The 13,490-nt window shown below is 40.8% G+C and overlaps 1 protein-coding gene across 1 annotated transcript in view; it reads left to right on the top strand.

The window, feature by feature from the left end:
- malrd1 (MAM and LDL receptor class A domain containing 1) overlaps positions 1-13,490 on the top strand; it is a 39,871-nt gene that overhangs the window by 16,552 nt on the left and 9,829 nt on the right. Inside the window, exons 19-23 of the mRNA XM_041065996.1 lie at positions 3,128-3,373; positions 4,147-4,304; positions 9,524-9,704; positions 11,306-11,434; positions 11,577-11,738. Of these exons, the coding sequence (XP_040921930.1) occupies positions 3,128-3,373; positions 4,147-4,304; positions 9,524-9,704; positions 11,306-11,434; positions 11,577-11,738 (876 nt within the window). The remainder of the gene's footprint in view (positions 1-3,127; positions 3,374-4,146; positions 4,305-9,523; positions 9,705-11,305; positions 11,435-11,576; positions 11,739-13,490) is intronic.

The following is a 13,490-nucleotide window of genomic DNA, read 5'->3' as shown; positions in this document are numbered from 1 at the left end:
TCTCAGACTTAGGAACTATTCAACGTTTAGAAGTCCCTCTGCAGCCCTTACATTCTTTATGAGGGAACCCTTTAAGAGTTGGCAGAAAACAACAAGAGCTGATTAATTGCCATTGTCACTGCAGCTATAATTGACCTTTTAAATTTATTGCCTTTCTCTTGCATTGGATGCTGGGGAGAAGAGGGAGTTTCTGGGCTCTTTGTGCCCAGACATGGAGGAGACCGAAGCTGTGTGGCCCCTCCAAGAGTGTCCTTGTCATTTGGCGCTGGAGAAGCTTCTCTTTGAGAGCCATGTGATGTGTATGATCTTTCTCACAGCTGTCTCTTTCTCTTACTTGCTTCACCGTCTCACTCTCTGCACTTGTCTGTGTGCTTGCAGTGGATAGCTTTACTCCTACAGAGCAGGAGTATTAATGAGCCTCCAGAGAGCTCTGCAGTAGTGTGGTCTCGCTGAGCTCTAGCTCAGGTCTGCGCGCTAATGATGCCTTCATGTCAGTGCTGCTAATTACATTTAGCATCTCGCCAACAGTTTATCATCTTACTCTCCTGCTCTGCTGATGCTTTCACCAGTACTGTGGAGGTTCTAAAGGATACTCAAATGTTTTGTCTTGAGCAGCGTTGACAGTAGTGGCTGTGAGACAACAGGGTAAAATAAATATGCACACAATCCACACATGTGGATCTAGTATAATGATGGAACACATGCATGTATCTTTTTTTTATCTTTTACATTTTTATGATATTTAGCTTAACTCTACCCCATGACTAACTCAAATTCAGTGCAACAGCACATATAAGGTTATATGCATATACACTTCTATACATATAGAAGTGATTTGCTTAAGCAGAGGAGCAGAGGCAGTATCTGTCATAAAGAAAAACTATAACAAGAGAGAAAAAAAACGGCATTTGTTTTCTTTTTTCAAAACATGATAGGACCATATTCAGAGGAAGTAAAAGCAGAGCAAATAAATCAGGATGGAAATAGAAAGTGATGTGATTTTAAAGAATAGATGGAAAAGGAAGTATTTCTTGAGGTCTAAGGGAGGGAGTAACACTGCTGCCCTGACAGTGAAGTGAAATTCATCCATCCATTAAGAGAGCCCGGAGGGTGAAGAGTCGTAGATGACGAGGAAACCTGCTCTCACTGTCTTCATAGTAGCTGCAGAGGGTGTTCAGTAATACTGATGAGACCAAAGACAGCAGGAACTGTAATTATATACTGAAGCCCCTTGGGGCATTTTCCTCCGCTGCTTCATTCTATATTATACCATCACATTGCATGATGTGCAATGTGTGGGGCCCAGATATACTTAACGCAAGCTCAGCATGCACAAATGTGTTTCATGCCAGTGGCTGAGCATTTTATCTTAGCTGTAACAAAACATTGTGAACCAGTACCTGCAAACCATTTTAAGGTAATAAGCTGTCATCATCGGCTAAGCATATTCAGAGACTTACATGTATGTGTACCAAGAATATTCAGCAATGGCTGTAACATGCAGCATGTGAGAAACGCCTTGTCATTGTGCAATGTCAGATGTTATAAAAATAGGCAGCAGAAATCTCTTCTTAATAAATAATTAAACTGAAGAGAACTTTTATTACATTCACCAGAAGAAGATCAGGAAGTCCCTCATACTAAAGATGGTTAATAATTAAGGTTACAACCACAAAATAAGTTTTTATATCCTTCAGTGGTGCAGCCTGTGAATGGAACAGAAACCCTCTTCTTCCCTCACATTATTCTGAGCGGGTTTCTGTCTTGTCTGAAAGAAGCCGTGAGGAACAGAAACGTTGATGTCACCCATGTCTGAATGACAGAAAGCCATCACTTTAACAGACAGGTGAAGCTATCACTGTTGTGGATGTATGAAGAGGGCTTATGTTTTAAATACAGCTTGAGTGTAGATTCCCTCTGTACTCCTCTCATCATTAGCAGCCCCTGATACATACAAATAATTCGGTATGATTTGTTCACCAGAGGGCAGTATGACGCTCAGGTTGACTGACCAGCATGCTATACATCAGGACAGTGAATGTCTGGTGAGAAGGTTGCTTTGCATGCAGCAGTGCAGAGCCCTAAAGTTGTCCATGTAACAAGACATGTGCTGGAATTAATGAGGACAAATGACTACACATAGTAACGTAAGTAAGGTGCAGGACTGTGTATGTAAAGAGACTTTGACTGTTCTGGGAGAAGTGGCATATTATTAGCTTCAAACATTCACTTTTCTTTTAAATGAATCCACCTACAGCTTCAGTGTGCTCCACAGTAGGTGGTGAGGCAGTTTGGCTTCACAGTTGGGAGCCTTGGCTTCCTGGCTTCCTATGTGCCTTTGTTCAGGCACATTGCTTCTGGTCCTGTGCATCTGAAGAAGAGGAACAAAGGATTAGGAGGGACTTATATCCCTTTTCTCTCCTTTAATTACAGGGACCACCCCTCTTCATCACGCCTCATGTCCCTCTCTAGCGCTCCCCAAAGCCAGGCACTGACCCTGCTGGAATGCCTGGCACCAAAAGAGGCAGATTCCAGCCGCTTCCAGCACCGCTACCCTATGATACACTGGTTTGGGCTTATAGCCCCGTGCTCCTTTGTCTTCTTAAGCCTCTTAAAGAGACCCTGATGCTGCATACAGATGGTCTGCCCACTCTTGAGTTTACTTCTTACGTTCTGAGTTCTTGTGCTTTCTGTTTAATTCAGTGAAGCACAGGTGTTGTTTTACAGAAAAAAGTGTTAACAGTAAATGGATATTTATCTGGCACTGTCAAATTTTTTGCTTCAAATTTAGCAGACAGATATGAAAGCAGTAAAAATATGTTCTCAATTAACTCTTAGTAGGAAAGTGATTGTGCACATTTCTTGAAATGCCGAACTAATCTTTTACCAGAATAACATGTCTTTTCAGTCCTTCTCCCCTCCTCACTACCTTGACCTCTGACCCTCTCTGTTTAACAAAATGTTGTTAAAATATTTCAGCATGTTTGCCACCAGAAACATTATCGATCTACCTTGTCCTTGATGGGAAACATATTACTTTATATGAGAACATACACGGTCACACAGTTTGTTGGCAAATGAACACAAGTGGTCTGAATGATGTTCTATGTTTGTGTCTTATTTCCAGGTTCCTGTCCTTCAGGCTTCCTGTCGTGTGAAAATGGCCAGTGTTTCACTCCAGGGCAGAGTTGTGACTTCACAGATGACTGTGGCGATGGCACAGATGAAAAGAATTGTGGGACCTCCTGCTCCTTTGAGAACGGTCGCTGCGGCTGGAAGAGCTCCCTGGCTGATAATTTTGACTGGGCGCTGGGGACCGGATCTGTTCAAAGCATACGGCCTCCATACGATCACACCTTGATGGATGAAAACGGTTTGTGTTTGCAGTTTTCCTTCATGCAGTTTGTGAGTTGTTAAACTGTCAAATAATTAAAAGCTGTTCCCTTTTGAAAAAGACAGTCATTGCTGTTCTGTAATTGAACAAGTGCACCTTCACTTTTTGGTGGTTTTTGTACAGCTGACTTTAAACTTTCCACCTGTTAAACCAAAACTGCTGCGGTTGCTCTCTACAATGTTTAATTCATGTCCTGTTTTAACTTTGGTGACAAAATCAATGAGTTGCTTCCCAGTATGTGAATGTTCAGCAGGGGAGCCTTCAAGTGATTGATGCAGGGCACTTAGGGTAGTAATTCCATTATACCATATACATGGTAAAGAGTGATATATATGAATAAATAAATAAATAAACATATGCATGCAAACAGCTCTTGTGGAGGTGCTACCTCTGAGCAGCTATGTAGAGGTAAAGTAACAGACTCTATGAAAACATCATGTTCTGCAGAAAGAAAAAAAAACATGACAGCAGAGATGCAGTCATCTCCACAAATCCTTTTTTATGAGCTTGACTTGACTGAGAAACTTCTAGAGTGGTTCCTGTGTCAAAAGGCAGTGGGACATTAAGATATGTGTCAGAGATTAGTCTGTGACCTCTAACCCTCACTGTCCCACCACACTGTTTGTGACCTTGCTGTAATTTGTCACTGGCTGTAAGAGCTAGACTATGGAGATGGTTATCAGTCCGTCCCTGCTTCATCTCGCTCGATGCTGCCCTTCTCCTCCATCATTTCTTGTCTTTGTCTCTTTTAGGTCATTTTGTGTATCTGGAAGCTACACCGGTGGGACTCAAAGGTGATAAAGCTCATATCAGAAGCTCTATTTGGAAGGAGTCCAGTGCCATCTGCAAGCTCTCCTTCTGGTACTACATTTCCCACAAGGCCACAGGAACCATCCGGCTGCTGATCAAGGTAAACCATCTGCAGGAGCTGTGATTTAATTCAGAAATGGGTTAGCTCCGTTTGCACAGAATCATGACAAAGAATGATGATTCTAACCGAGGACTGTCCATGATAGTTTATGAAACAAGCTTTCTAGACCCACTGCCGTCCATCATGCATGGTCATCATGGTTACACTCAGTCAGAAATAAAGCTTGATAATACTGAATCATGTTAATGCGGACAGTAATCATATACAGTAAGTGGTGCTGTCTAGTGGTCTCAGTAATTTGGTAAAAAGAGTGGGGAGGTTGTCAATATCTCTGCCAGTTTTTGATTTATAGGGCAGCTATGGGGGGTGAAGGTGGTGGTGGAGGTGAGTGATGGGGATCATGGTTACCCCTCAGCTCAGAGCAGCCCCACCCTGCATCTGGGCATACGCTGTGTGTGTGTGTGTGTGTGTGTGTGTGTGTGTGTGTAGGGTCAGTTCTGCCAGTTCTTGCTTGTTAGACGTTCAGCCATCTAGTTTGTGTATGCATGGTTGACTTTCAGGGATTAAGATTCGAGCTTGCTGTTTTCTGCCAAGGAAATTCTGCTGTGATTTACTCTGCCTTCCTCCTGTGGTCTGTGTATCCTCAACTTCATCTAACTTTGTCAGGTACGACTCAAGGTCAAGGTGTTGGAGTTGTGCATGAGTAGGTTCATTCGGTGGTGTGAATGTGTGGTAAAATGTGTGTCACATCCTCACATATGCGCAGCACGTGCAAGATTGTTACTGCGTCCTTGTGTGTGCAGCAGAAACTGTTTTATGCGATTTGCAGAACAGGCCAGCAAGTTATGCAAATTTTACAAATTGCTTTTTTTTTTTTTTCCAAACAGCAAGTAGTTCCCTGCTTTGAAAAATTTGCATTTCATTACTCTTGTAAAAGATGGCACTGATGCTGTCTCATGCAGAGCCTAGGTTGTTACTGTTTTAGGAAAGAAAATCTAACACGTTCAGCAGATTAATGGTTCATTGGCACCTCAAAACTAAAATGTAAAAGGTAAATCTGTATTTTTCTCATGGTTAACAAATCCCATGAAAAGACCTTAGACAACACAAATTTTTGTGACTTGTTTTTAGAAATGAATCTGGTGCTGATGGTTTTCTTTTGGGACTGGGATAAAAACAAAAAATGTAAAATATCACCAGCTGTTTCTTTTTAAGGTTTTGACTTTGCAGTAACTTAAAGTATATCCACGGTGTGTCTCTCATATACTCTGTCTGACACTCATACATGAAGATGTTGTATTTATTGATGCTGTTTTGAATTTAATTATTGTTCAAATACTCTATGCTATTGATTGCCCATTAAAGCCTGGCGCAGACTGAATAACACTGCTCTCAGAAATTCAAATCATGGGATTTGGAACATTTTCCAGCCCAGCCTGCCGGCTGTTTGATTGATTATGTGACTCAGAGAGGGAGGAGATGATTTATGCATGTGGACTATTTTACATGTCCTCCTTGTTCACATTCGGATGGAAAATGTAAAATTTGGCCTTTTAAAGAAGGTCAGCTCTTGACATAAAAATGAGGTGGCACAAACAGACACAAACAGACACCGATGAGTTCAGAGGTCATCCTGTATGATTTTAGACACCGAGTGAAGTGTGTCATCTGTGTTTATGTGAAGTGTGTATATGTAGGTGTGAAACAGAAAGAGAGAAAAAGAGACAGGGAACAATAAACAACCAATATCTCTGTTCTGCTTCATATCCCTATAGTCTCCCCATGACACATAAATAATGTTAAGTGCTCATATGACCTAGAAGGTTCAAAGACATTAACACTTGCAAATTATTGCTTTGTGCAATAATTTACAACATTATAGAATTTTTATTGCCACAATGTTGCCTTGAGTCAAAACACCTACATAAATACAGCCACACATTTGCACAGGCATGACTGGAAATACACACACTCACACACTCTGCAGGTGTCATAGTATAAATACAGTGTGAGCTACCTTTAAAGGTTGATTGAAGAACACAGGGAGTTATGGTAATGACGTTTACAGACACAGAGTGGGAGAGAGGGCGTTAGATTTACCTGGCAAGTGTTTTCAACCTGCAAGGTTCATAAAGGGCTGAACAGACCTGTCTATTTATATCACCGGGCCTGTGAATGGCTCCTAAGACTTGTTATTCATCACACTTATAACTGTCCTCAGCAGCAGAGTGGTCTGGAAATGTACAGCAGGCTAGGACCTGAACAAAGGCGAGTTCTCAGAGTGAATGAGGAACAGTGTAGCAAACTACTGGTTATATAATGTGTGTGTTATAAGGATTAGGACAATTTTTACAGCTTTTTTTTTTTCAGCTTGTGAGTCTGTGTGTGTGTATATGTTTGTGTCATCATGACAAAATGTGATCCTGGAGACACCTACTGTAGCGGGAACTACCACAGAGGTCGTTTTGAGTACTTCAGCAGGTGGTTACAGCAACATAAAGGTCCAAAAGTCTGAAAGTGGTCTCAGACTTTTGGACCTTTATGTCTATCAGTGTGTCTGTGGATGGATTTTGTCACCGCGATAGCTTCACAACTCTGCAAGAAGCTTTATAGGTGTGTAGCTGAGATCAAAATGGAGTTCAACGATAAGCATGATCTGACCCATGAGTACTCAGTACTTATATAATTATGTAGTAATGATTATTCAGTACTTGTACAGTGCATGTACATGAAATTAATGTCTAGCTATTTCTTTTTTTTCTTTCTTGTCTCAAAAGTATAAAGCTTTTCTCTTGGAAAAAAGTCTTTCCCTTTTTGCACTAGGAATAAGTTACTTTTCAGACATCACATATATTTTATATTATATTTTGCGAGAGCTGGCAGTTTGTTTGCCTAACTTACTGACAGATGTATTTTGAATCAGCGTGCAGTTATGGTGATTTAGATAAATGACTTTACAACGAAGCTGCATAGCCTGCCATTAGCTCATTTAAATAGTTAGATATGGTGTAGTGGGTTCGAATGTGGCCTGCCATTATGGTGAGCCAGGCATCTGCCCATCATCCAAAGAGAAGACATTCTACCCAAGTAAAATAAAGCATGACAAAGCTAATCATTTGAATATGGCCTTGATTTGAAGTATAGTCCAATCGTGAAAACAACGTGCTATATGTCCACAGTGTTGTAATGTTGTTTAGATTAGCAGAGACTGAGTAGAAAAAAGTAGCTGCACTCCGAATTGAAGGTGAGTCACAGAAAAACAGCTGCCCGCGGTTACATAAAATGAAAAAGCCATGAATACAAATTGGATTTCAGCTCAGTGGAACATTCAGTATATGGTTAAGACATTCAAAATTTCAATAAAATAAGCATTTTATTGTGATTACAACTTTCTTTGTTCTTTTTTGGCCTTCTGACTGTCACCGGGGGGATAATAAAATGAAATTATTCAAATGTATATCCACCCTTCACTTGGAGCAAACTGAGTCTGTGGTTGCATTGCGTTGACTGCGAGTTCAGGAAATGAAGCTTCAAATTGATCGAATAAATACCTCGACTGAAATGCCGCGCGGATATCAAGTGTGAGCTACGTATGCCGCTATCATGCGCTCGTCTAAGGCTGGTTTTATGGATTGAGCCTTTACTCCATGACATAAATCTGGATAAGTCCTGCTGTAACGCTGCCTATTAATCTCTACTCTTACAGTAACAAGATTATTTCAAGCCAAGGCTCCATTGGTATAAAGCGGAGGAGACAGCTTGTGCATGCCTCACCCAAGGGTGCATTTTAATAGGCTTTCAAACTGCAGAGTAGAATGTGACATTGCTCGTCCTCTGGTTTTGAGTACACCAGACCAGGTCTCTTTCACTGCAGTCAATCCTCTGGCTGCATCTCGAAACTTCAAGTACAACAAATTTGATGTCTCACTTTGTAAGACATCAAACAACACGGTGTGTGGTTACGAAAAGTATCATACTGCTGAGACTGGTGCTTATCACTTATCACTGCACTAAAACTGAATTAATGATGTAATGCTATAGACCTGCAGCCATCTTGTCTCCTTTATAAAAGACCAGAGGATAAAGAAGCCATTATAAATAACTGCAGAGTTTAAAACAGTCTTAATATTAGACTCATGAACGTCAGAAGGATGGGTAGTTAAATCTATACTATTCTCTATTAAACACTCTGTGGTTTAACCAGGCAGCTCTTCTCCATATTGACCTGAAACTGAGGTGGATTTTAACAATCACTCCAGTCACCTCACGGGGGAAACAAGTGTCCATTTCTTAATACTTTCTGACTTACCTAGCTGTCTGTGGCACTTAACCCAAAATAGTGGTTCCCACTGAAAATGTACAAGCTTGCTTGTAGCTCTGTGAGTGGTGCTTTTCTTTCCACCCCTTTATTCTTTTTTTTTTTTCGGAAAGGATTTGTCTGAACTGTCTTTTTAGCTGTAATGTCCTTTGCTTCATTCTGGCATTGTTTATGATAACTGCAGGTATAACCTCTGTGCTGTTCTTAAAATTTAATAAAGGACAGAGAGGGCAGTTAGGTTATATTTCATTTTCTAGCACTGTTTCCATAAATTCTGTGCTAAATCCTCATATTTTTCAGTCTAAACAATATATCTTTACTAAGATGGATTATGACTTTGTAAATGTCTCATTCGTGTTCCTGAAATGACATTAAAAACCGCCGGTGAAATGCTGGCTCGTAACGCATGGATCCACAAAACCCCTTTCAAAGTCACATTTGTTGTTTCATGATTTTAGTCGTAATTTAGTGCCTTGCTAGTATCATGGGAAAAGACAGAGAGGGCTTAAAGGGGAATACTCATCGGTCTGTCTTTTAACATGTTCCATATGTGGCATGAGAGAAACCCATTACCATAATTCAAGGAGAGCACAGTTTCAGTCTGAATAGCAGGTCTCAAGGCAGGGGAACGTATTACTACAGTATTATGCTAATGGGACTTTAATGACTCCTCTTAGATGGCATTCACTATTTCTCAGCAGCAATGGTCTGTCCAGAGGTTTATTTCAGCTCATTTTAACCTAAAGGTCCTCACTCCTGACGTGAATCAGTGGCACTCAAAATTTATCTGTATGACAGTCATCACTGCTGTAGCTTTGAATCCACTTTGAGGCTCTTTGAAATGATATTACAGTTGACGTGAATTCCAGTGGTGTAACCAGAGCGGTATGTGAAATGCCACCACATGCTGATCTTTTGTCATCGCTGCTCTTCTCCACAGACAGAGAACGATTTGCTGGAAGTGTGGAATAAAACGGGGCATCAGGGGAATAAGTGGAACCGAGCTGAGATTCCCCTGAGGAAGCTGAGGAACTTTGAGGTGATATTTGAGGGGGTTCGCTCGAGGGATGTGAGCGGAGGAGCCGCCCTGGATGACCTGGAGTTCATAGACTGTGCCCCAAGTAGGTGATATGCACCAACAGTACAGACGTAATTTGAGTGTTTCCAACAAAACAAAGCTTAAAGGACAAGCTGAAAAGATAAGCTGAAATAAAATCGCAGGTCAAACTGGACCAAAGTTTGGAAGCCTAGATGGCTGCCTACTGCTTTGTTTCATTTTTGGCTTATAAATTTGGATTATTGGACTTTTTTGCCTTTGTTTTAGGTGTTTAAAATGTAATTAATGTAGGTGAGCAAAGTAGATGAAAAATGTCTCGAAATTTCTCTTTTCCAAAATGAAGCACTGGAGCGGAAAATTTTCAAAAGCCAGAAATCTCAGCACCTGGCAAAGTAATCAGAGTCACTGCTGTTCAGCAAACCTCTGCACATGTATTAAAGTCGATTTGTGCAGAGTGACAGCACAAATCTTTCTTATTGCCTCTGTAATTTAAAAGTAGCTTTAATTTGCCTTAACTTTTAAAAGTTGTAAAAGTAAAAATATTAATTCTTTCAGACGCTGTCATTAACCCAGAACAGATCTGACTTTGACTAAAAAGTCTTGAAAATAATCTTTAACCTTGTCTTTGAGGATCACTGAACCCATGAATCAGCTAAATGCGACGTTAAGGTACACCAACGGTTGACGAAAACTCTTCCAAATTCAAGGTTTCTCAAAGGACCTCAAAATCATAGCAGTAAAAGTGGCCAGAAAATGCCAAACTACCAGATTTCAGTCAAAACGTTTCCAACTGATAGTTTGGGGTTTGGGGTGTGAAACTGATTCTGTTATAGACACAGTTTGTAGAGAGGGAATGAAAGATGGACAGAGCGAGTATCTCTCAGAGAGAGAGCGTTCGATTTTCTGTGTGATGACAGTCGCTGCCAGTCGCCTTTTGATGTTTATGTCAGGGACAGATGTTCCACATTAAACAGGACCTGGCACAAGGCTGGACACCATGTGGGATGTTTCCTGGCTCTGCCAAGGCTCTCCTCAACACACAAGTACAAACATACTTACACAGAGAGACATAAATACTTACCTACAGACAAGCTGAGACATAGATCAAAACAGACTGAGAAGCAGACAAACTGTTTGTCCAAAGCTAAATGACACTTACACACAACTTCCATCAAATTTAAATGCCTGTCAGAATGTGTTTTCAGTTTATTCTGTGATGGCATTAACCCCGCTGACCTCCCAGAATGAAGTTCAACTCAATTCCTCATTTCAGTCATCATTTAATGTCTCTGCCTTTGATGTTTGAAAGCACACACACATCTACGCACTCGCTAATAATGTAGTTGTATGTGTGCTTTCTCTGATCCACCTGATCTCTTTTCCTTCCTCTGTGTTCTGTCTCAAACAAGGCGGAGCTGGAGGAAGGAGGCTTTGATTTTCCTGACAGGCCTGTGTCTGCTTTTGTTTACTGTCTTCTCTGCTGCTCGCGCCCTTTGGTGCAGAGAAGAGGAAGGCTGTGTTTTTAATAAGACACAGTTGTTCATTGTCGCTTTTTCTCTGATGCTAGATTTAATTTATCTGAATGGAAAAGGTTCCTAATAAGGTTTCTAATCATAATTGCTTCCCCGTCACATCTGGTTCTGTGTTTATCTGTGTGTGTTTTAGATGCCGTGGAGCCGGTCACCTGTCCGGCAGTCACAGACTTTGTGTGTCGCAGTGGCGACTGCATCGAGTCTCACCTGGTGTGCGACAACAAGCCCGACTGCGCTGATGAATCAGATGAGGTAGACTGTGGTGAGTAGAGATGGGAAATAGATTTCTTTGGCATTGGGAGAGAATCTGTCTTATTACAGAGCAGAAAAACAACTTTCAACCCACACTACTTCTCACCCTTTCCTTCCATCTCTCTCTCTCTCTCACTCTGTCTGTCTCGTAGACCATATTTTTGGTTTGCCAGGTGCTTGTGATTTCAACATGGATGAAAACCAGTGGGAAGAGATCTGCCAGCTTTCTCAGGGGGCAGATGATGACTTTGATTGGAGGATAAGTGACAAGACTGAGACTTTAGGAGCTGGACCTCACACTGACCACAGTCCGGGTCAGTACACACTCTGCTGCCAACCTTGGCTCCTAGACATCTCTATACAAGTCCTGCAAATTAAACAAAGTAAAGACAGTATAAGCATTTTCTATTCTGATACTCCTGTGGGCAGGATAACATCATTTGTTTGTGTCTTCCGAAGTTGCTGCCACTCACTGTTGAAAGCACAACTTTGCTCGGATTAGAGAAAGAGATTCCTTTGGGTTTAACAAAAAAAGGAAAAAAAACATGTAGTTTGTAGGAACTAAAGCATGATTAAATGATTTTATGGTTGTGTTTAGGCACTAACAGCACTTGGTTAAGGTTAGGGAAACTTTATTGTCTGAGTTAAGTTAGACACGACTATGTTGTCACCTAAATCTAGCCATGCAGGGGGCTCAGGTGTGAACCTCTGGCACTTTTTTCACTGGAAGCATTGCTGTGAATTTAATCTATGGAGTGAGTACATGAATGCTTGAACTTCAGAAATTATTATCGTGCATGAGTTTGCGAGTTTCACTGACCTTTGACCTCTTTACACTGAGAGAATGAGCATAAATGCAGCTGTAAATTTATAATAAGGGCCTTGTTTATATTCAAAACTTGCTTCATGTGTTTGCTTTCTGCCCTGGTTTTTTTTTTTTTTTTTTTTTTTTTAGTGTAAGATTAATAATGCTGTCAAAAAAAACATTTGTCAAAATTAAGACCAAACAACTTCTGCATCCTCCTGACATGCTGCTTGTTTTCAGCTCTCAAGCAGCTCAGTACAGTGCCTTTGTAATTACAGTTTGACAGCTGGGAGGTAGGAGCTTCCGACAAGCACATGAAGGCAGGGTTAATAATACATCCTGATCAATGTCATGCTGAGTCAAACTGAGCTTAACAGCATTGGACTTGTTGTTTATCTTGTATACAGTGATGCTGCCTCAAAATATGATTTTTTTTCCATCTGATTAATTAAAAATAGATTTTGTGGTATAAATCACCATCACCGGTGAAGAGGTTATAATTACCCTCTTCTATATGAGGAAAAGTAAACCTTCATTTCCATGTGACCTTGCATGTAATTTTCCTTCATTAATCATTGTATTGTTTACTGGCTGTCAGTATTTCTTCTGTTTGTTGATGCTGCTCATCTGGTACATAAAGGATACAAGTATGAAAATAATGAAAAAGTTTTGTATAGCAGGAGTGCATCTGAGGGAAAACTATTTAGCAGTGAACAGTTTGTTTTACTTAACTGAAAGGAAATGAAGCAAAAGACAACAAGCAATGCAGAGCCACGAGTCACATCAGTCCATTAACAGTAGCCAGTTGATTTTAACTGTCAGCGATTTTGATAATCTGTTGATCATTTGTTGAGGAAAATTCGTCCTATTCTGGAATGTGCTATAGCTGTAATTCCTCCTTATGTTGGCTGATGGCAGGTTGCTGAGTCCACGCCCACCTCTGATTGGCCAGTTGAGTTTATTGATCAGAGAGATGAATCTGGACACTGGGCGCTGTGACATAGAATGAACTGATGATCTCACTGCAGTGCAGATCAATAACCCTGGCCATCTGTAACACACACACACACCCACAAGATAGCTGAACAAGGACAAGATATGAGTCTGCAGACATCATGTATTTGCATTACCATGAGATGCTAAAATCTGAACGATGGAGTGACAGCTGTTTATTGCAGTTCTTGCAAAACTATTTTTACAAAAATGAAAGTAAATGACACACAGACCTTGTTTTGATTTTCATTTTGTGGGTCACAGGGGA

The sequence above is a fragment of the Toxotes jaculatrix genome, chromosome 20 (genome assembly GCF_017976425.1).
Source record: "Toxotes jaculatrix isolate fToxJac2 chromosome 20, fToxJac2.pri, whole genome shotgun sequence".
Classification (NCBI taxonomy): Eukaryota; Metazoa; Chordata; class Actinopteri; family Toxotidae; genus Toxotes; species Toxotes jaculatrix.
This window is presented reverse-complemented; position numbering and strand designations above follow the sequence as displayed.